Source organism: Phocoena phocoena, chromosome 6 (genome assembly GCF_963924675.1).
Source record: "Phocoena phocoena chromosome 6, mPhoPho1.1, whole genome shotgun sequence".
In the NCBI taxonomy this organism is placed as follows: Eukaryota; Metazoa; Chordata; class Mammalia; order Artiodactyla; family Phocoenidae; genus Phocoena; species Phocoena phocoena.
The window spans coordinates 92,803,237-92,827,590 of record NC_089224.1 but is presented as its reverse complement, the minus strand read 5'-3'; the positions used below and the strand labels follow the sequence as shown (position 1 = coordinate 92,827,590).

The 24,354-nt window shown below is 40.8% G+C and overlaps 1 protein-coding gene across 1 annotated transcript in view; it reads left to right on the top strand.

The window, feature by feature from the left end:
* Positions 1 to 6,944: 6,944 nt before the first annotated feature.
* Positions 6,945 to 24,354, top strand: part of SVEP1 (sushi, von Willebrand factor type A, EGF and pentraxin domain containing 1) — a 182,274-nt gene continuing 164,864 nt past the window's right edge. Inside the window, exon 1 of the mRNA XM_065878472.1 lies at positions 6,945 to 7,481. Within this exon, the coding sequence (XP_065734544.1) occupies positions 6,945 to 7,481 (537 nt within the window). The remainder of the gene's footprint in view (positions 7,482 to 24,354) is intronic.

The window sequence follows — 24,354 nt, the reverse complement described above, 5'->3', positions numbered from 1 at the left end:
CAGTTAGCCGCTGAACTATAAAAGAGAACACCCCCCAGATCCCAGATTGACCGCTGGGGCCTCACACACAGGAAAAATCTTAATAGCGTTGCAAAAACTTTGAAATCTGAAATAACACTGGAGCCAGATCCCACAGAAGTGCCAGCTCAAAAAAAAAAAAAAATCAATTCTTTCTATAGGACTTAAATAAGACTCAGAATTTCATAACATGATATTCAAAATACTCTGGAAACAATTCAATTTGCCATCCAAAAAAAAAAAAGAAATCACAACTTTTATGGGAAAAGACAATGCCAGCTGACAGATATTGGAATTATATCACAAAGCAGCTATCATACAAATGCTTCAACAAGCAATTATAAACTCCCTTGAACAAATGGAAAAATAGAAATGTTCTTCCAACAAATAGAAGATAGAAAGAAGAATCAAATTAAAATTGTAGAACTGAAAAATATAATAACTGAAATTTAAAATTTGCTGAATGGGCTCAATAGTGGACTCAAGATGACAGAGAAAGAGGACTATCAATCTAGAATTATATATATTATATATATATTATATATATGTACCCACACAATTATATGTGTACACACACACAGACACGAAGTACCGGGTGCTGGATGGGATGCAGAACCACTGGAACTGATACATTTCTATTGTGAATGAGCAATGGTACATTGCTCTGAAAAACATTTGTGCAGTTTCTTAAAACATTAAACATACTTTACCATATGATTTAGTAATCCTATCCCTGGGTATTTACTCTAAGTCAATAAAAATTTAACTTCATATAAACACCTGTACACAAACTTAGATGAATTTCAAAGTTCTTTTGCTGAGTGAAAAACGCTAGTCTCAGAAAATTACATACTGTATGATTCCATTTGTATGATTCTTGAAAAGACAAAACTGTAGTGATGGAGAACAGATCAGTGGGTTGCCAGGGATTAGGAGTGAGGGGAGGGTGTAACTGCAAAGGGAGTTTTTTGGAGTGATGGAACTGTTCTGTCGCCTGATTGTGGGTGTGGTTACATGAATCTGTATATGTGTTTGAATTCATGGAACTGTACACCCACAAAAAGTTAATTTTACTGCATGATAATTTAAAAATAAATTCTATAAAGTAGCTATAGTTATAGCTGCCTCCAGATGGGAGTGGTGGTGTCATAATTTGTCAACTTTACTGATCTCTTTGTATTCCACACACTGGTGGGAGAAAGAAAAGAGAAAGATAAAAAGAATATGCCTTTTAAAGAATATGCCTTTTAAAAACTTTTATCATCATTATTATTTGTTTCTAGCAGAGCAACCTCAAGAATTATGGTGAAAATCACAAATGGAGTTTGGTTCAAGACTTGACCTTGGATATAATATCTAGAAACATAAATGATGCTGTTTTATTTTTTACAGGTTGAAGATGAGGAAAGGTGAACACATTATGCTGCTGCTTCTAAGTGGACGTGAGGGCTGGTCCTGTCAGTGAATCTAAGAGTCCTTCAATGCGTGTCCTGGAAGAGAGCACCTTTGGAAGGCTGGTTCATAAATTCAAGAACACAGGCAATGTTTTGGGCACACTGTCTTGTGGATGACTGTTTCTGAAGAGGTAAAGGACATGGTCACTGCGGACATAATAGCTCAAAGAGCCTTCTCGAAACTGGGAGTACTTCTCAGTACCACATGAAAAATTCTCAATCCATGTGCCTTTCACCAGTTCAAGATGTTAAGTCCTACAAACTTTAGCTGAGGATAATCCCAATTGTTGTTTGGAAATGTGCTCAAGGAGCTCAGATCTCCTGGCTAAGAATGCCAAAGACTGACACCAAGCTACTTTTTATGTAAAAGGGGAGGCAAACAGTAGAGGCAATGCTGGGTCAGGAGACAATCAAGACAACCCACACTGAACTTCAGCCACCCAAACACAAGGCAAAGGTGATGGAGTGGTGTGACCTGTGGAAAGCACGTGTCTCGGGACCATTTTTCTTTGAAGTAACGTGTCTGAAAAGATGTATTTTATCATGTAACCAGTTAATGCCAGCATATGACAGGCTAGGGGAAGGGTGCCAGGAGTGGTTCCAACAGGCTGGCACACTCACCACCCATTAAGCCAGAAGGTGAGGGACTGGTTGGATAATTTCCAAAACTGGTTTGGCTGACACGGTTGTGTGAAGGAAGCTGCCAGATCTGAACTCCCTTGATTCCTTCCTCTGGGGTTTGTTAAAGGCTCAGGTTTTGTCCACAGAAATCAGAGACCAAAATTATCTGAGGCAGTGCACTGTACATACAAATGCAGGGATGGACACACATGATGCGTTAATTACCACCTTCACTGCAAGCTTGCGCTGCTAGCAAGGGACAACACGTTAAACACACCATGCATTGAAATGTAATAGCAATAGACCATTTTTATTTCCAGGCTTTATGGCTACCTCATATAGCTTTATTTCTTCACCCATAAAAATGGAGTACCCACTATATTTCAGGATTTATGGCAGGATTAAATGAAATAAGACATAAAATGATATGTATTTAAAATTTTTTATCTGTATCTAGCGTTATAGCATTTTCTTATGTTTACTGCTTTTTAATTGTTTACAGTGTCCACTGCTAAGACTTTTCCATCATGAACTCCATCTTCAGATACTTCTACTTAAAAGAAACAATCCGTGCAGGGGAGAATGTCTTTGTTAAATTCACAACTGATAGTCTTATAAAATACAGTCACAAGGTGGCATCTTCCTACTGTCCCTACTGCCTGTCGCTGTGATTCACTAACACTGTGTCATAGATTTTAAAACAAAACAAGATACTATGCCCAACATGCATGGAAACTGAAACTTTTCCTGCCTCTGCTTCCATTTACTGGACTTGATTCTTGACATCTCAGAAGGACCTTTGCCGGCACCACTCTCTTCTTTCTTCCTCACTTCCCCTTCTATCTCTCCCCCCTACAAATCTGTCCTGTCTTTTTACAGCACCTGCTTTAATGTAGGAAGGTGGTTGCAGTGAAGGGTGGGGTGAAGGTGGGTGTCCTTTACACAAGTCCCATTGGATAGACAGGGATTGAAGTTCAGTTTCTTGTTGATCAGGGTGCAGGTGGTGAGAAAAATATAAGGCATGCCCCATCCCTTACACCACCAACACACGTTTTGTTTTTTTTTTTCCACGTAAGTCTTTATGTCATGAGATGAATCCGAGGTAGTTTTTTCTCAGTCTGGCTCCATGTTGTCATTTCAGTACCTTTAGGTTGCTTCTGGAACATTTTTCATGGGATGAAAAATGTAGAAAAGAAGAGTTTAATTAAATGTCCACAGCTTCTCAATTACAAACTCCTGCTAGAGTCAACCACTGCTACGTAATTCATCACGGTTATATGTAATACAGCAGGCATCAGGTGAATTTACTATCCCAAACTAAAGAGCAGAAAGTCCTTGCAGAAATTGATTTATAACTTTCCTATAGGAACCTCCTCAATTTTAGGGCAGACTAAGCTTCCCAGGGTTTTGTCTCCACTTTGCTTTTTGAACTCAACTGTCTTCCCAATTCAGGTGACTCAATATGGTCATTATTTGCTCTGTTCACTAAATATTTCTACTTTCTGCTTTCTAGGACTATGGTAGGATTGTACTTCCCAACCTTTGGAATTGGACATGGCCATGCATCCTTTTTTGGACAATGAAATGAAGCAGAAGTGATGTGTGTCACTTTTGGGGGTAGTGAGTAACTCACTATGTATGTCCTCTTTTCTCTGCCATACCATTTATGAAAGCATATATTGAGAGGATAGCTTCCGTGGCTACAGGTTTGAGTTTATTATACAGGATCCAGTTCAGCTGAATGTAACAGGAAAACTCAATTAAAAAGGGTGGCTAGGCAATCTGAGATGACTGTGGTGGTTTTGCTCTGTGAAGTCTGCAGGAACCCAGGCTCGGTCTAGATTACTACTCAGCTGTTGCTATAATGTGACTGTTAGTCTCATGGTCCAAGATGGCTGCTAGAGGTCTGACAGCATATTCATGTTCCAGGCAGAAAATGGAATAAGGGAAGAAAGGAGACAACCAGCAAAAGAAGCAGCTGTCTTTTAAAGAGGTTTTCTCGAAGCTGCCACACAGAACCAGGATTTATATGTCATTACCCAGATTCTAGCATCACGGCCGCATTCATCTGTAAGGGAGGCTGGGATATGTAATCTTTATTTTGGGTACCTTTGTGCCCAGCTAAAACTCAAGAGCTCTATTGCTATTCAAGAAGGGGAGACCAGATATGGTAGGTAGGTGACTAGGAGTCTCCGCCACAGTGAGCATATGACCTAAGTCAGGACAATGATAATGGCCCATCCCCTTCATCTCAGTGCTGGGCTAAGGAATGGGCATATAACCCATGCTTGCTTCAGTGGAGTCTTTCTTTAGGGTCATGGGGGTGGTGGTTTTTCTTGATTTTTTTTTTAACTTGAGCTTAGGGGGAAGAGTCTTTCCTTCTCAGGTCATAAATCCAAAGACAGAAACTTAATCCAACATGCAAAGAGAAGCAGAAGAGAGAGAAAAATGGAAGACTTACGTAGTTCTTGATTTCCTTTTCCAAGGCTTTTTGAGACCAGTCCACCACTACCTTTTGTCCAGTTTAGTTACTGAGCAAAGCAATCCCTTCTTGTTTACAGCAAGGAGAAGTTGGGTGCCTATTGCTTGCAACCAGAAAGTCCTAAAGCAATCGTCTACATCCCTGGGTTTCTTTGGGAGCATATGAGCAAATACACATAGTAACTGCACAGTGCCTGGCACATAAGGGTCCTAAAATGTTAGCTCTTAATGATGTATTCGAAATAACACCGAGTAGATGAAATTTGGACAGACTTTCTCTTTTTTTAAAGTCTCAGCTCAAATGAGGTCTTGCTTACTCCCGGGGAAGATCGAGAACTTTCTCTTCTTGCTCTCTCCATCCTTGCAATCATCCTACTGCTCTGTAATTGTTTGCAAGTCTGTGTTCTCTTCTGATATCCTTTGAACTTCTGGAAGGCTGGAACTGAGTCTTATTCAGCTTTAAATCCGCAGTATCTAATATTCTAGCACGGTAGATGGTCAAATAGAAAAATGAGGATTTGAAGAGTATTTATGGTTAAATGTGGCAATAATAGCAACCAGCATTTGTAGAGTACATGCTATAGTCTAAGCACTAGCCTAAGAACTTTGTTTTTATGATTATATCCTCACAATAACCTTTAATATGCTATTATTATTACTCCATTTTACAGATGAGCAAACTAATGTCAAGGTCATACCACTACTGAATGGCAGAGCCAAGACTTCATCCTGGGCAAACAGACTCCAAGAGCCCTAACATTTCAACCAATATACTGTGAAGGTATTTCATTAAATATAGATGGAATTAAATCATCTAATATTAGAGACAAAGGAAACTCTGAGATCATTGAATTCCATCATGAAACAGATGTTGAAATTGAAGCCAAGAGTTGGAAGTGTCTTGGTTCAGAGGATTTATATAATTGCAGAGGCATATCTACACAGGGCTTCTGACTCCTAGCTAGAATCATTTTTACAAAGTTTACTCCACCTCTTATGCAAAGTTTACTCCTTCTTTGCACTTGCACCATCCCTTTCGGGGTTTTGTTTTGGAAAAACTACCCCCAGGTGGCAACTTGTGTTTCAAAGTAGCTATGTGTCAGGTACCATTCAAAGCCAAGGAAATAGCCCTCTGTGGGTCTCACCTGTTGAAACAGACCACCGGGCACATGAAGGAGGACTGGGGAAAAGGGACCCTTGCTCATCATCAGATTTCAGCTCAAACTTTATGTCCTCTGCAAAGGCTTCCCTGGTCTTCTAAGGTCAAATCTATCTGCCTAAGATCTCCTTCATAGCCTTAGCATGGTCAGCTGTAATTATGTACGTTACTTGTGAAATATCTGGTTAATGGTCACATCACTTGTTACCATATAAGTTCCTCGGGGACAAGATCTATGTCAGTTTGTGTTCCTCCTTATATTCCAGGTGTCCTGGCACACAATAGGTGTTCAAAACTATTTGTTGAATGAATGAAGGAGTGACCAAGTGGACGAATAAATAAACGCATGAATGCAGCACCATGACAAATCATCCCTATGGGCTGCATAGGGGTAGATGCAACCCCTATATGGTGTGATCTGAGGCGACCCTCAAGAGGACACACTCACACAACCAGAAAGCCCCACCAGGAAAGTCAAATAAACATCCACTTGGTGAGGGCTTTGAGGAACCGGAGAGGGAAAGAGAGACACAAAAGGTGAGCAAGCAATTTTCAAAGGATGCTTTCAACTCCCTGGCCAGTCCGTGTGTGTTTCCTCTACGAAGTGTTTCCAATTACTGTGGCACTCTCGGTATCTGGATCCATCTCCAGTGAATTCCTCTGCAGCTCCTGCCAGACATATGGGATCAATCAGGGCTTCGGCGCTGGTGCGCTTGCTGCGGGAATGTTGACAGCCTGACAGACGCGGGGTTCTGGTGTCATGGAATCTCCGAGAGTCTTTGGCTTGAACTCGGGAGGAGGATGAGAAGGGGGAGGAGAGAGATAGAGGCAGAGATAGAGGAAGGAGAGGGGAGAGGGAGAGACAGAGATAGGAGGGAGAGAAGGAGGGAAGCGGGAGATTTTTCTTGACTGCCCCCTTTCCTTCAAACATTTTATAGGCTTCAGGGAGAGCGAGGAGGAGGAGAGAGGGGAGAGAAAAGACGAGAGCGAGAGGGGTAGCGAGCGCGCGCCGTTCCATCCCTTGTCCCCGGGCGGCCGGAGGAGGTTGGACTGTGTCCCCAGTGTCAGATGAGAGGGCGCTGAAGCTCGCGGCCGCCGACCCGTGCCCCGAGCCCCGCGCCGCGCACGCCCCTCGGCGAGCCGGGCGGCTGAGCATCTCTCCGCGCCGGGCCGACGCCTGCGCCCCGGGCGGCCGCTCCGTCTCCAGCGCAATGTGGGCGCGCCTGGCCTTTTGTTGCTGGGGTCTGGCGCTCGTTTCGGGCTGGGCGACCTTTCAGCAGCTGTCCCCGTCGCGCAATTTCAGCTTCCGCCTCTTCCCCGAGGCCGCGCCCGAGACCCCGGGGCGGCTGCCCGCTCCGCCCGCGCCCGGCGAGGACGCGGCGGCGGAGGAGAGCAAAGTGGAGCGGCTGGGCCAGGCTTTCCGGCGACGCGTGCGGCGGCTGCGGGAGCTCAGCGAGCGCCTGGAGCTCGTCTTCCTGGTGGACGAGTCGTCCAGCGTGGGCCAAGCCAACTTCCTCAGCGAGCTCAAGTTCGTCCGTAAGCTGCTGTCCGACTTCCCCGTGGTGCCCACGGCCACGCGCGTGGCCATCGTGACCTTCTCGTCCAAGAACAACGTGGTGCCGCGCGTCGATTACATCTCCTCCCGCCGCGCGCACCAGCACAAGTGCGCGCTGCTCAGCCGCGAGATCCCGGCCATCACCTACCGCGGTGGCGGCACCTACACCAAGGGCGCCTTCCAGCAAGCCGCGGTAAGGTGCCCGCCCCTCCCGGCCTGGCCCCGGCCCCAGCCCCAGCCTGCGCCCCGGCCCTGCCCACCCACCGCTGCCTCTCTGTCTCGAAGCCGGGCTCAGCCTAGGGCAAGCCACAGCACCCTGAGTCAAGCGTCCCCATCCCCAAAGTCAGAATCATACCTACCCTTCTATTGTTGGTGGGTGGGGTCCCTTGGGATGATGGATTTTAAAGGTTTAGGAAGATGTCAGGCTCCTTATTAAGTGGTCTTTGAGGACCCTCTTAGGAAGAGGTCCTTGAGATGCCCTTCACAATTCACGCTCGTAGGGATAAACTGTGGCCAAACTGGAACAGGTGAGTATGTTTTATGAAGTGTCTCTAAAGGTAAGAGGTGAAGTGACCTGAACATTTCCCCAATTCTCTGGTACGTGATTTTATGCTTTCAATATGAATTTCGTTGCTCTGAGTCCTTTACAAGATTTTTAGCACCTGGAAGAGGAAGTCAGTTTAAGATGCTGGACTTTTACTTTTCTAAAATTTAACTTTTTCTGATTACAACGTGACACATATTCAGTTGAAGAAAATTTGGAGCATATAGAAATGACAGACACATGATAGCATGCCAATTTTTGTGAAATGAATGAAATCAGAGGAGGAAAAGGGGGGTGGGGGAAGGAAGCCTCTAATCCCATCACCGTTATAAAGCCACTCTTTACATGTTGTTGAACATTTGCCCAGTATGCACATCTGCACATACTTTAAACCAAACTGGTGTCTTGCTCTTTTGTAGCCTACATTTTTCATTTGTTATATCATGAAATGATCTATATCATTATATATGTAATATAATATAGTTATTATATACCTACCTAAGTCACATACTAGTCTAATGGGTGCATGTACTATGATCTATTTTACCTGTCACCAGTTGTTGGACACTTAGGTTTTTATTGTCATGGTAAACACAAATATCTATGGACCCCTTCCATTACTTCTGTAGGAAGAATTTCTGTAAAGTTGCTGAATTAAAGATACGGACATTTGTAAACTACTTGATACATATTTCCAGTTCTCCCTTGGAGGCTTGTATAGATTTACATTCCCACCAGCAGAGTTATCATAGCAGTAAGTTTGCCACATGGTCACCAATAACATGTGCTCATATTTTTAATGTCTTTGCCAATTTGGTAGGTGAATAGAGGTATCATTTTAGCAAATTCAATTGTTTTAGTTTTACTGGGGAATGAACATTTTCTGATACATTTACTGGGCATTTGTATTTTTCCTTTGATAATTACCTGGTCATAATTTTTGCCCATTTTGCAATTATGGTACATGTTTATTAGTTTATTTTAATGATTTGTAAAAGCTCTTTACATAGTAAGACTGGTAACTCTTTTTTATACATGCTGCAAATATTTCTCCAGTTCACTGCCTTTTACTTTTCTTTATCACAGTGTTGTTAGATGGATGATTTAAATTTGTATATAGCCAAATCCATCAAACTTTGTCTTTAAGATCCTACATTTGCTTATGTTCTTAGAATGGCTTTCTCATTTCCCAAATGAGAAATATTTTCCCATCTAACAGTTTAATCTGTCAGGAGCTTGTTTTAATGTATGGTACGACAAAGATGTCTAACTTTATTTTTTAATAAATAGTTAACCAGTCGTCCCAGCATCATTTGTTTACTAGCCATTCATCCTTTTCCAATTTAATTGAATGCCACTTTTATCATACACTAAAAGCTTATGGGTATTTGATCTCCTCCTGGCTTTCTATGAATTTTTTATTATCCTAGATGATAGGATAGTCTATCCTATTATCTATTATTTTTAAGCTTTCAAAAAGTGATTTAATTATTATAACCTTACAATATATTTAAATATCTGGTAGTGCACATTCTCCTTTTTCTTATCTTTTCTCTTTAAATCAGTTCTTATATATTTATTACTTAATATGAATTTTTAATTCACTTTCACATATTCCAAATGAAACCAGCCAGGATTTTGATTTCAATATAGAAAATATAGAATTAAATTGGGGATTATTTACATTTTATAATAATAGTCATTCCAAGTCAAAAATATGGTATGTCCATTTATAACCAGCTCTTTTTGTATCCTTCAGTAAAGTCATAGATTTCTAGTAATTAAGGCCTGCATATATTTTTCAAATTTAGACCTAAATGTATTCTATTCAATACTGCTATCATGAATAGCATCTTTTCAAATTAAATTTCAAACAATTATTCCTCTTTTACTTTTTAAAAATTTTAAAAATTTTATTGAAGTATAGTCAATTTACAGTGTTGTGTTAATTTCTGCTGTACAGCAAAGTGACTTAGTTATACATATATATCCTTTTTCATATTTTTTGCATTATGGTTTATCACAAGATAGTGAATATAGTTCCCTGTGCTATACAGTAGGACCTTGTTGTTTATCCATCCTATATATACTAGTTTGCATTTGCTAATTGCAAACTCCCAATCCTGCCCTTCCCCACTCCCCCTCCCCCTTGGCAACCGCAGTCTGTTCTCTATGTCTGTGAGACTGTTTCTGTTTCATAGATATGTTCATTTGTGTCGTATTTTAGATTCCACATATAAGTGACGTCACACGGTATTTGTCTTTCTCTTTCTGACTTACTTCGCTTAGTATGATAATCTCTAGGTCCATCCATGTTGCTGCAAATGGCATTATTTCATTCTTTTATATGGCTGAGTAATATTCCATCTATTTAGGTCTTATTCCCGGATGTTTCGATTGGGTTGTTTGTTTTTTTGTTATTGAGTAGTATGAGCTGTTAGACAATTATTCTTGATGTAGAGAAACGTTGATTTTTTTAAACATGACTTCTGTATCTGAATTCTTGTCAAAGTCTCTTTTATTTGTTTTTTAAGAATACATTTTATTTCACTGATAGTGTTTATTGTAGAAGATAAAATAATCAGAAAATTTTTCTGTAAATACACTAATATTTTGGTACATATCCTTCTTTTTGCAGTTGTCAGGTAGTAGCAGTTGTCATACGTGTACATATATCATACATAAATAATGTTTACTCAAAAAAGGATTGTATTGTATGTTCTCTTTTTTAACTTGACTTTTCCATCATATTTTGCAGTCTTCTTTTCATAATAAGAAACACACTTCTACTTTATCATTTTTCAGGGTCACACAGTATTCCATTACAGGATGTGCTTTTATTTTTATCATGTAATTACCTATTGTATATTTAGGCTGTTACAAACAATACTATCATATTTCTAATAATTTCCCTAATACAAATATCTGAAGTGGTAGGTATTATTCCTTCAAAGAGGATGCCTATTTTTTAAGGCCTTTGATACGTGTGCCAAGTGGCTCTGTAGAAAATGGGTACCAAATTGCACTCCTACATGTAGTGCCTGGGTCCGTATATAGGACACAGCCAACACAGGTTAGTATCATTTGAACATGACACCCCTAATTTATATGTGAAAAGTAGAATCCCTTTTTTTTTTTTTTTTCTGCTGCGTTGGGTCTTCGTTGCTGCGTGTGAGCTTTTCTGTAGTTGCGGTGAGCAGGGGCTACTCTTCATTGCTGTGCGTGGGCTTCTTATTGCAGTGGCTTCTCTTGTTGCAGAGCATGGGCTCTAGGCACGCGGGCTTCAGTAGTTGTGTCACACGGGCTCAGTAGTTGTGGCTCGTGGGCTCCAGAGTGCAGGCTCAGTAGTTGTGGCACAGGGGCTTAGTTGCTCTGCAGCATGTGGGATCTTCCTAGACCAGGATCGAACCTGTGTCCCCTGCACTGGCAGGAGGATTCTTAACCACTGTGCCACCAGAGAAGTCCCTAGAATCCCATTTTATATTGTTTTTCCTCATTAGTGAGGCTGAACACTTTTTTCATGTACTGTTGGCCATATATAGCTCTTTTTTTTTGAATACCTCTTAAAATATTTTGGGATTATTATCCATCTTTCATTTGAGGGTGCTTCTTTTTCTTAGTGATTTGTAAATGCATTTTAAATCTTAATGATATTAACCCTCCTGCTGCCAAGTCTGCGGCAAGTATTTTTTCTCTGTGTTTCACTTGCCTTTGAATTTTGTTTATGATGCTAGCATCTACCATTTTATCAATCTGTTGAATCTACTTTTAATTTGTGCTTTTTTTTCCCTTTCCTATGAAGTTTGAAAGGCTTTTGCCTTTAAGAGACAAAAGAACTCCCTAAAGATGTCCTCTCTTGATTGAAGTAGTTACGCCAGGCGGGGTTCAGTTTTGTAGACTCAGTCCTCTGTTGGCCTCCACTCCGAGTTCTCATGAGGTCCCAAAGGCTGGCCTTATTCCTCATGTCACTGCCCACTCCATCAGGGAAGAACCCCTCTGCATCAGGGAAAAACTTGCCATAGACCAGCTCCTCTGTTTGGCTTGGCCAGGTCTGCCCAGGGCCTCTCAGTACTGTTGATCCAAATCAGTTCAATGGGTAATGAGTTGAGTATGAACTGCTTTCCTCAAGACCTGCTCTGTCTTCAGCTTTCTCCTTCCAAATACTACATCCTGTCTTGGAAAGTGGAATTGCCAATAGGGGTCCCAGTGCCTTTCTTCAGTCTGGATCCGTTTGTAATCTAACAAGCAGAAATTTCTCAAAAGTTTGTTTTAACTGAACTTTCCCTTGACTTTATTTTCCTTTTCTCATTTTGGTTGGGTCACGAGAAGGTACAGCAGAGGGTCAGCTGGACTCAGTTCCTGTCTAACCTGGAAACCTACATGTCTTTATTGTAACATTGCCAAGCCTCTGAAGAGTATGCTTAGGTATAATTAGAATATGATATTTATGGAGAAAATTGATAGAAGATGACTGGTGTTTAGAAATGGTATTAGTAGAAGTTTGAATGTGAATTTTGGCAAAGAGATCAAGCAAGCCTGTTTTATCACAGGATTAGTTTGAAAACGATAAACTGTGTGGTTCTGTTTGGAAATTTAGACATTTCTTCAGGGAGATGAAACAGTTCATCAGATTCCCATGTGTGCATAGAATGGTAATATTGGAACTGATTGTGATCCGGCCTTTACGTGAAATTGAAAATCATAGGGACATTTTTGAGGTTATTCATTATTTTCCCCAGAAAAATGAGTTTTTCAAACCTTTTCCATTTGACACTGAATGACCGCACAGCTGTCCACAGCCACAAACACAGGCAGACAAATATGCAAACACATAGATACACACTTGCAAGTATATGGCTACCCCTCCCAATTCAGACATCTTCTCCTCTTATGTAAAATTTCAAGATAGAGAATTTCCTTTACCAACATGAAATTTGCTGTTATCTCTCAGCACATATGATTGACTAAACAAAAAGGGTAACAGTATTGCTTCATTTTTTATAGGGTGTCAGAATTGTACCACTTGATGGGGGGAGTATATGCACAGATACACTTTATTTGAATGGATGAACTTCAGTGTAGATGTTTTCTTTTGGGGCACCATCCCCGACTGTCATCAAAGAGTATAGGGCAAAAGCAGTGAAATCTGTAGTTAGTACCGTTCCCTCCAGAGACACAATCAATAGATTGGGGGAAAGATTTAGCACCTTGAACTTAATTACATGAAAGCCTTTGACAAAACAAACGAAAAGCTCTTCAGCTTTTCCTTTCCAAGAGATGACTGTTTCACAGTGACCTTTCTTTTGGGTTTTCTCCCTGACATGTATTTATAAATTGCCTTTCCTAAAGTGCATATTTTGGACTGGCCCCTCTATGAAAGCAAAACTCTTCAACTCCTAAGCATTTCACATAATAAAGTCAGAGCCCCTCATCCCACTTCACTTTTGCTAAATAGCTCTTACACAAACATAGCATGAAGCTTCCGTTGGAAAAAACTGCTGCTTTCTTTATTGTTCCAGAGTTCCAGAAATATGATCTGATGGTGGGGAACGTGGTGCCTTGCCAAAAATCTGAGCTTTAGGTGTGGCCCGAAGACTGGGAATAGACAGGCGGAGACTCTTCCTAGCTTCCAGGGAAGGGCATCATCATTATGTATCCACGCTGCTACATGTTCACACCTTTACCTTTTAAGTGTTCTGATAAAACCTGGAGTTGTGTGAGATGCCACCAGATTAAAACCCTGATGAATAAAATTAAGGCTATTTTATTTGTATACAACGAACCAATAATAGCCTATGAAGCAGTCTTTCTGATGGCCCAGATGCTGAAGGAATAAGCAAAGTTTGGGTTCTCCTTCCCTATTGGAAGAGGTAGAGGGGAGTCATACAATCTGCAGTGGATTCAGCTGTTCCAAACTCAGAGCATGATTTAGATGTCAAGAATTACTCACCGTTGAAGGAGCTAAGTTCTTTTTCGATGCTGGAAAGATGATCTTGCTAAATACACCTCTGGAAGTGTTCTCTCTTTTGTGCTCCTTAAGCTTTAAAACAATTCTCCTGTTGCCTTGGTCTTCTGTAGGAACTTCTTTTGTAACCCCATCTGTACTTTAGAAGTGTGAATGAGGAATGAAGGAATGAATGAATCCTCAGTGCATAAGATAGATCCAGACCTCTCGTATATTTCCCAGGCAAAGATGGTACTGAAATTTATTTGGAGAGAGAGCAAATAATTGTCAAATATTGAATTCTAATTTCTTCTTAGTCTGGTATCTGTGTGTTTTATTTATTAGTTTTGTTATGCCCAGCATATAGGACAATGTGATGTGTATTAAGAGAGTGCACGTATGCTACTGTTAAAGACACTTATCACTATTGGCTGCCAGTATTATATGGTGTTTGGTTGGAACGCATCATGAGGGCACTTGGTCAAAGACTGAATGCTTAAACACAGAGGAAGGGCAGACTGCTCTGTCCTACTTCACTTCTGTGGTCAGAGGATAGGAAAGCCTTCCCCAGTGTCCTCTTGGTACAATGTGCTAGAGAGGATTTCTCTTACCAGTGACCATGAAGTAGAATTATTAAATGTATTCATTCTTGTCCAGATACACCTTTAATTTGTAAAGTGATCTGTAATTTATGAAGCGCTTTCATGTTACGATTTTACAGTATCAGTTTTACAGAAAAGGCCTGGATACTAGGAGAGGTTAGGTAACTAAATGGTACTCACAGGGCTGAGTAAATGCAGAAGGTAGAGTCAATCCAGTGTCCGATGTGTCATCTGGTCTTTCTCCTCCCCACCACCCCTCACCCCACCCACATCTTACGTATTACCTCCATTTGTTGAGTTGTATCAAAAGCCAGGGAGAAGAAGGAAATCCCATCTCCAGAGCTTCTAAAGTGTTACATAAGATATAATGCCAATTTAACCCAGAAGACAAAAACCATGGCTTTAAGGCCATAGTCATTCTATGGGTGCTTTTCAATTGGCCCTTAATGTGTGTGATATATATATGGCCTATTTGTGTGTGTGCAGGTGCATATATATATATGTGTGTGTGTGTGTGTGTGTGTGTATTTGTATATTTTAAAATACATATGTATATTTAATGTATGTTTTAATTTTGGCAAGCATTTTAAAATCAGGAGATAGCATTTTTTAAAAATCTGAGTTTGGGGCTTACTCTTTTTTTTTTTTTTAACATCTTTATTGGAATGTAATTGCTTTACAGTGGTGTGCCAGTTTCTACCCTACAACAAAGTGAATCAGCTATACATATACATATATCCCCATATCTCCTCCCTCTTGCATCTTCCTCCCACCCTCCCTATCCCACCCCTCTAGGTGGTCTAGAGAGACCGAGCTGATCTCTCTGTGCTTTGTGGCTGCTTCCCACTAGCTATCTATTTTACCATTTGGTAGTGTGTATATGTCCATGTGGGGCTTACTCTTGACAGATTGGGGTGTGTAACAGTTCTGGGTGTGATTTCTCTCCTCAGCATCCCCACCTGGCACTTAGAATTCCATTTTGTGATCTTTGATTGTGTTCCACACTCTAACAGGGACCAATCACTGGCAGAGCCTGAGATGGTATAATCCCTTCTAGTTTGTCCTCTGAGCTTCCTTTTTAACCCAATATTAGCTGAGATTAAATTTAGCTGGGTGTAGTAGAAAAATCTAAAGTACCACTAGCTTAAACATGATAAACAGTTGTGTCTCTCTCAAATTAAGTCTTGAGTAGAAAAGTCAGAGCTAATATGGCAGCTGTCTGATGTCTTCAGGGACCCAGAGTCCTCTCTTTCAGACCTCTCTTCTATCATCTTCAGGTCACCTCATGGTCCAAGATAGCTGTTGGAGCTCCTACCATCAGGGGCTCATTCCAGGAGGCAAGAAAGGATAAAGACAGTCATATTGCTATTTAAGGAGACTCTGTAGCAATTCACACAATACTTCCACGTAGATCTCACTGAGCGGGACTTTGTCTCAATCCCATCCTTAGCTTTACAGAGTTTTGTTACTGAAGAGGAAGGAGAGTGTGGATACTGAGGAAGTGATGAGTGGTCTTTACCAAACCAGTGTGTCAAGAAGAGTGTATGTCTAACCAGAGAAATATCTGGAAATCCCATTTCATTTCTTCCTCAAATGGCCCAGCTCAAGATGGAAGAGTCAGGCCTTGCCTAACTAAAAAATACCTTTGTCCTTGTGCTAGATCATGCTTTTTGTTTTAGAAAAACTATCGAAGTTCCTGAGCAATCTATTTAAATTTTGGCAACAGAAACTTCCTATGTTAGTTTCCTAGAAGCTTCTAAATAATATGGCATTCACTCCCAAATAAAAGATTATACTGAGAGAGATGGGGGGAAAAATGCATCCCACAAAATAAAATCAATATTTTGTTGTCAGTTAGTAAATCCAAATGAACCTTTCTCAGGAAAACATGGTTCTTCTTTGGCTTTTCGGAGGAAGCTGTCAGGTTAAGAGACTTCTACATTAAAAGGAATTTCCTGTTCTGTATTATCTCTGCCTTTCCCGTAGGTTTTTAACACTATTCTCTAAATCTCCCCCGGCCACATGAAGAATGTATTTCTGGCATAGCATCTGCTTACATACAGTAACCTGCTTTGGTTTGGAGGCCAAGTGTGGATAGGCAACATTCTGTGAGATGTTGTAGCCCATGAATGTTGTTACAGCACTTCATTTGACATGAATGATAGTGAGAAGGAACTGAAATACGCAGTGCGTTAGTAGGTGCATTTTCTTATCAATCTTGATGAAAAGATTTTTTAAATATTCATCTTCTTTGCTGTCTGCCTTTGTCATTAGGTCATTCAACCAGTTGCGTTTTATTTGTGTAAAGTGTCAAGCAATAACAATGTTTCAAATTCAGAGCATTCTTTCTTTCCTAGTTGCAGTGAACCCGAGAACTATAAACTTGAGAGCTGAGTCTAGTTGCTGCATATGTTGAAACAGTGATGGCTACCTTGTTTTGTGTGAATAGGTGTCATTCAAAATTAAGGACAAAACTTCCTACAAGAGTAATGGAGAAAAAAATTTTTAAGTTCTTAGCAGGGCTTATTACAAGATTGAATCATTTACAGAGTAAAATTAGTTTACTTAGTAAATTTACTTAGTCATTTACTAAGTAGAGTCCAAGTTGGATACTTTTCCAGTTGTAAGTTATCGCTAGAGTGTATAAAATATATTCTGAGGTACGTGAGTTCGATGTACTATTTTCTTAATTCCCTCTGAAACGCTCCTGGTAGCCGTCATTGTTGAATGCCCATCCTACTGCACCTCGTTATAGGATATACTGGGTGCTAATGTAAAGTATAGTTTTATAAAATTTCAAAGGTGATATTTAAAATGTATATATGTGTATATGGTTAAAATACATACACTTCTAATTTTCTCAGGTATGAACTCTCTCAAATTTCCACTAGTTCCACCTCTAAACTTGTGTGCATCTGTATTTAACCATACTTCCTCACCTTTATTAGAGTAATGGTCTCTTCCCTCAGCCAAGGAAGACCTTCTACTGAATATTTCTCCTTCTTTCTTCTATCTTCAAGGTCTTCCTCTTAATAGCCTCCTTTCTCGTAATGTAGAGCATTCACAATACATCTGTGTATTTAAAATTGGTAGCATGTTTCCAGAGCAATATGGTAAATTGTCAGTATGTTTGCAGTCTTAAAAGTATAAATCGTAAAACTAAATTACCCACCAAGGAGCTTCTCGTAAGAAATAATTCAAGAAACACACAAAGATTCCTGTAAAAGGATGTTCATCCCAGCATTCCTTGGAATAGGACTTTAGAAACAATTTGGCTATGGTTTGGGAGGGCTTAATAAATGACACCTTTCTTCACCTCTCCTGAGTTCTAAATCAGTTGAATTATAATACAACAGAGAAGTCAGGTGGAGAATCAAGCCTGCCCGCATCTCCTGCCTAATGCAGGCTTAGGTGCACAGCAACCTAATACTGAATCTCTAAATTAGATTGGCTTGCATCCCCTGGAACAGGCAATGCTGGGCACATGGAGCCTACCTCTATAAACTACAGACTGGCAGCCCAAGACCAAAGAAAAGGGGAGAGGGAGGAGATGAGGAAGCCTTCCTCCCCAGGGGCAGGGTGAGAATGGGGGTGTCAGGGGACCAGAGGGTAACTCTGATGGCTGACACTCCACCCAGAAACTAGAGGCAGCGACAACCAACTTCCAAGGTTAACAGAATAAAAACACATCCACAGTGAAATGTATTCAGTAAAATCAGGTCTTTAAAGATTATTTAATGACATCGTAGATTGGCCAAATATCATATGAAATGAGCCAAAACTCTGTGTGTGTTTACCATCACTGTATAAAACTGTATATATAAAAGTCCAATTTCATAAAATTATGCACTCAGGAAAACAACTGAGAAGAAAAATGTCAAAATATTAACAGTAGTTATCTATAGGCAGTATATTTACCTGTTTAAATAAATCCATTTCTTCTGCTTTTGAAAAACTATTTATAACAAACATGTATTACTTACTAGGAAGTGAAATATCATTGCTCACCTGGGTACAGATGATTGAAGACATGCCTTTGGGGCATCTGGAGACATAGCCTGAAGCGGTCGGTCTCAAGTATAAAATCCTTCTGAATCTCAGCTTTTATCTAAATTGTCATGTGAACTTTGTATACTATCCCACAGAACAGCTCTGCTTTAAGAAATAAAATAATGCTTTAGCTGATGATCAGGAAATCGAAGTGAAACAATTCCAATCTTTTTTTTTTCCCGAATGCCAAATACTGTTGTACGGAGTCCATCAGGACTGGAGAATTGTCCTGGGTTGAAAGCACCGACCCTACAGATCCTGTTATGCCCTCCAGCTGTCCCTTTCCTCCCTCCTAGTGTCACCTTGCGTCTTCAGGATCCAAACTCACATAAAAATCTGCACGTAGATGACGGTGGTTGTTTCACCACTTGGCAAGCTCCCTGTGGGTATTCACTCAGGACAGGAGCCCTGATGGCTGGCCACAGTGTGACACAGAGTAGAGCATTGAGGCTGCAGATGGTGGAAACAACTGACTCCATCACCTTGCTGAGAGGCTAGGGAACGTGGCCTTCCTTTGGCTTGTCGCACCTGGAGGAGGGATGCTGACCCACTGCCCTGTCAATCCCTCTTACTCTCACTGATCAAAGACATTCTCATAGCAGAAAGGTATTCTCCGACCCATTCATATCATCACACGTAAATGAAAAAATTGCCTCAAAGGACCCATTTTCCACAATCCTTTCTTCTCTAGCTCTCAAGGTTCATTTTGTTTTGTGTGTGTGATTATTGTCCTGGGCGGAAACAGGCAGCCTATTTGCCTGCTGCTGTTGGTGGAGAGGGCTCAGGCACAGTCAGCTGTGTTGTTTGATAGTGTATTTTGATAATGGTACCTCTGTCGACTTGGCTCACTCATTTTGACCTACACCAATCAAGTCGTATCTGCAAATAAGGCCTCATTGTCTTGATCCTATTTTATAGGCGTTAACTTTCCAGATGAATTTGCAGTGGACTTAGAAAGAAGTTAAGCAATCTTTATTTGCTTGTTTGTGTTTTTCACAGTACTGTTTCTAGCCAAGACTTCTCTCTTTTTAGTCACAATTTCCTTCAGAATATGCATGCTTGGCTTTTAAATGTTGCTCCCAAAGTGGTGATTTTGTAGCTAATCGGTAGTAAAAGTCTGCATTTTAAGTACTCGTCGGCAGCAGGGCGTGATGTAGGACTTTCACTGTGGTCTCAGATTTGGCACTGGGACCTGTGGCTTAAACTAATGAGCGCTGAATATTCCACATTTTAAAGAGCGCCACCAACAACTTTGATGCGTTCCCTCAGAGGAAATGGATGGATGCTGTGCAGAGCAGGCCCTACACGATCAGCCATTTCCCTCAGCCCCCGCCTAGCACCCTGCTCTAGTTTATACCGTCAGAGGGAGGAGAAGCGAGGGCAAAACTGAGACCCAGAAACAGAGCAGGCATTGGGGATCTTTGCCTTTGGGGAGGGCAGAGTTCCTACTGGAACGCTGATCTCTCCTGGCCCTCATAGAGGACTTTCCCCTTCCAGCAGCTAAGTGAAGGGGAGACCAGCATTCTCTGTACTGGTTGGAGATTTACTTGGGCAGAAGCCTTGATTTGCTCCTGTGCTGCAAGCCAGAGCCAGAGCCAGTGTCTCCGTTTGGGTTCTGCCTGAAGCGGAACTGAGATGAGGGTTCGAGCGCAAGTAGCTTGTTTGGGAGGTAAACAAACCTAGCAAACATTGCTGGGAGAGTCAGGATGTGAGACAGGAAGGGAACCAACAATTACAGGAAAGGTAATTTCTACTTAATCCCCGTAGGAGCCGGGGTGGAATTCAAGCCTTTGAGTGAACACAGCAGAGAGGGATCTGGGGGCATTTATAGACCTGCTCTCATCAGTCACTGTTGAGGGCCTCTCTCTGGAGAGCATTAATTCTCTGCCGCTCTCACCTCCCCTGCAAGTGAATAGAGCGGTCTCCAAAGGAAGCCCTCAGACAAAGAGATACAGATGCTGGGATATGGGACGGGGGCGTTATTGACAGGGTCGGATGTTGCAGGCAGAAAGAGGCCTCAGAGGAACAGCCTGCCCTGCCAACGTTTGGCAAAGCAAGAGTGCGTGACTTTTCCATAGGGGAAGGAGAACAAGGAAAATAACTGGGCTTGCGTCACTTTACTGCCTGCTGAGCAGACATCTGGCATACGGAGAAGTTACTGGGTGTACTACCGGAAGTGGGATCTGAACATGGGCCAGAGATTGTTAGTCCACAAACACAGGTAGTACCAATGACTTTTTCCCTGTCACCTTTCACTTTTTCCTCTTTTGACATTTCCTGTTTCTCCTGTGGTTTCAAGGTATGAGGCCCAGTGTCGGAAGCTAGGAGGCAGAGGTAGCTGAAGTCCCAGCAGTACAGTTCTTTTCAGAAATTTTGCAGAGTAATCTGTGTTCACCTATTTGATATTTTCCCAAATGTGGGGAAATACTGGAGGGAGTTATCTAATTAGATTGGGAAATTACAGGGAAGCATGGTACATAGTCTTTTGTAGCACTTGTTGTCTGGGTGATGTCTGTCTACCCTCTGCTTGTTAAGGACAGAGACCACATCTTATTTGACTTTATGTCTCCTGTAGGACCTAGAAAATGATATTTATGATAACCTTAGTATTCAGTATTTTTAACTTTAGTATAGCAAAGATAGTATTGTACTTCTATGATTTCTAACTAAAACAAGGATGGCTGTGACGTCTTCTTAAAGGAATATCCAGTGGATGCTTGGCTTCTTAAATGATAGGTTATAATAATTTTAGCAAATTCACCCTTTAGACCACTTTCCCAGGGGAGAAATATAAAGTGCGAAGTAGCATCTTAGGCGTGAATTCTTACCTTTTTTCCCTAAAAATCTGGTCCAGGAGGCAAACCCCACAGCACCTCCAGAAGAGAACATCCAATGAGTTCAAAAGAGAACGTGCAGGCATCTCTTCTGTCTTCTCTCCATATCACTGTCAGCACTGCCCTTTAACCACTTCTCTAATGGCATCCTCATAACAGGACAGGTTCAAGTGGTTCTTTTTCTGTTCCTCTACCTGGGGCATCATCTCCCCCTTCTCGGCTCAGGTGGAGTTGTATGGGTTTTGGTTATAGAGTCATAATTTTCCCTAATCCCCTGATGTATCTTGTCAGGCTTCACAAATATGATGACTTGTTTTCATTCACCGCTTCAAATGAAATATTGGTTTCACTGTCATTGGTTTACCTACTTGATGGATGTATCCTAGCAACACGTTAAAAGTTTCTTTTACGAATAATGGTAGTGAGTAATTGCTACTTGTCAGGTCCCACACTAAGCACTCCCCCTATAGGAATTCATTAAACCCTTGCAACAGAAAAGTGTCCTCAGGTTGTTATTATTACTTCCCAAGTACAGATGAGGAAACTGAGGCACAGAGAACGTAAGTAACTTGACCAAAGTGACACTGCTGAGAAGTCAAGGTGTACTGGATTTCAGATCCAGGCAGTCTGGGCCAAAGTCTAAACTTTTAACCACCATGTAATACTGCCTCTGTGCTCTATTAGAGGATCCAGTAAGTGCAAGACCCACTGATCCATACTCAGCAATGAAGTTCATTGCAGAGACTTGAGGCAGAGAGGGCAGCCATGAGGAGGAGGACTTGAGTATGTGGATGCCCACGCAGAAGACCAAGTAGAACAGACACAGGGCTAAGAGGAGTGAACATTTGGGGAATGTCATTTGAGTGGACACTCTCTAAAGCATCTGATAATCCCAAGTGATGATCTTTAGCCCCCATCCCCTTCACCCCCACTCAGTACAGGGAATTGCCTCTCAGATGCCATTTTTTAAAAATTTATTTTATTGAAGTGTAGTTGATTTACAATGTTGTATTAATTTCTGCTGTACAGCAAAGTGATTCAGTTATAGGTATATATACCTTCTTTTCATATTCTTTTCCGTTATGGTTTATTACAGGACATGGAATACAGTTCCCTGTGCTATACAGTAGGACCTTGTTGTTTATGCCATTTTTATACAATATAATTACACTGGCCAGCATCTCCCACCTCGTGTATCTTAACAGTTGTCTCCACCAATCCTTGCAGAGACCAAGCCACTAAAGCAGTGGGAGATTGTATCTCCTGTTTGCAACACATCTGCCTCTGTCCTCTTTATTTACCTACTTTTCTGAGTTTTTCAGTTCCTCTAATCCAAGGTCAGCACTCAGCCTCACATGAAATGAAAATGTGACTCAAGCAAAGTTACTATTTTTTAGTCCTAGGTACTTCTTGTCCATGTCTCAAAATGTCATACAGTGTAAACTTAAGTTTATAAATGTACATGCCAAACCTCAGTATAAAACTTGGTCTTCCAACTAAATTCAGTTTATCCTGATCTGGGATACTCAGTGTTCCCCTGCATCATAACATTCCCATTTTTTTATAGGCCATTCCATTTCACAAAAGGAAAATATCTCCGTTATGACTATTTTAGTATTTTCTTCAGATAAGAAAATCTCACTTTAGCGATCGGCTCCGTGATCACCAACGCTTAGAAACTTCTTTCTTCAAGTACCTTAGGTAATGAACTAGATTCATTTATATATCCAGTGCATATTTAAGGAACACCGTCACTGTTCTAGGTGTAAGCATGTATTTAAATGATAAGAATTGTTTAATTCACTAGAGACTGTATTATAGTCATTTTAAAAGTCAGCATGTTTGAATGATGATGGATGTAAATATTACTACAGTCATTGATTGATAATTTAAGTATATACATATAATAAGTCTTCTAATCTATGCAAACTCAACCCTAAATTGTTTGGGGTCTAATTTCAGTTTTTTTTAAAAACATGATACACAGAATCTGTTGCCCTATAATGGAATTAATATAGTCATTCATAGAAACTAAAATACAAAACAAAACAAAGGAAACAAAAGGAAAACAAAATAAACTTCCAAATGTCATTCATTTGGAATGCTAATAAACGTCACAATTAAATGTGGTTTTTGTTAAATTTAGGATAATTATAACATACGCAATAAGTTCATGAACTGGGAACCTCCACTCAACCTCCACCCTCTTTGAATCTCCCATGTGTCAGTACACTTGATTTGAAATACATGTGGCTTTTTGAAAAGTTGTGTTGTTCCTGAATCCCAAATATTTACAATATAATGGTTAGATTCTCTGTGTCTTGTATATTCTAAACTCCAGCTAAACTTTTCCTTCATAGTTACTATTGAAATACCTGGTAAGAAGACATAGTTTCTTTGCTGACAGCTTTGAATCATCAATAATGTGTTTGTCTACCAAACGTCAAACAGAGAGCTAGTGGGAAGCAGCCACATAGCACAGGGAGATCAGCTCCGTGCTTTGTGACCGCCTGGAGGGGTGCGATAGGGAGGGTGGGAGGGAGGGAGATGCAAGAGGGAAGAGGTATGGGGACATATGTCTATGTATAACTGATTCACTTTGTTATAAAGCGGAAACTAACACACCATTGTAAAGCAATTATACTCCAATAAAGATGTTAAAAAAAATAATAAATAAATACAAAGAAAAAAAATAATGTGTTTCTACTTTCTCAGTTATATTTTTACACTTGAATTCTTCCAGTCTATACACCATGGTTCCTAACATTTGGTGCTTTTTTGGAAGAACGGTTTGACCTGATAAGTGTCCAAAGCAGTTTTTCTGCTGGGTAAGTCTAGGCATAGCATTAAATTCTTCCTTTCTGTTGTAGCTCATTTCTTCTGTGGTCCATGTCAGTCAACAACCGTTTCCCCCAAGAACCATACCCATCGTTCTCCTTAATCCTTTGCCCACCTATAGAGGTTGTCCCATTCTGGATGGACTGAGGGTGGTGATCCAGTAGTTGAGATGGATCATTTATATTCTGTCTCCTGGAAATTTGGACTCAGGCACAAAGAGCTCTGAGAGAGTAGAATTTTTTTCCCAGTGTGTA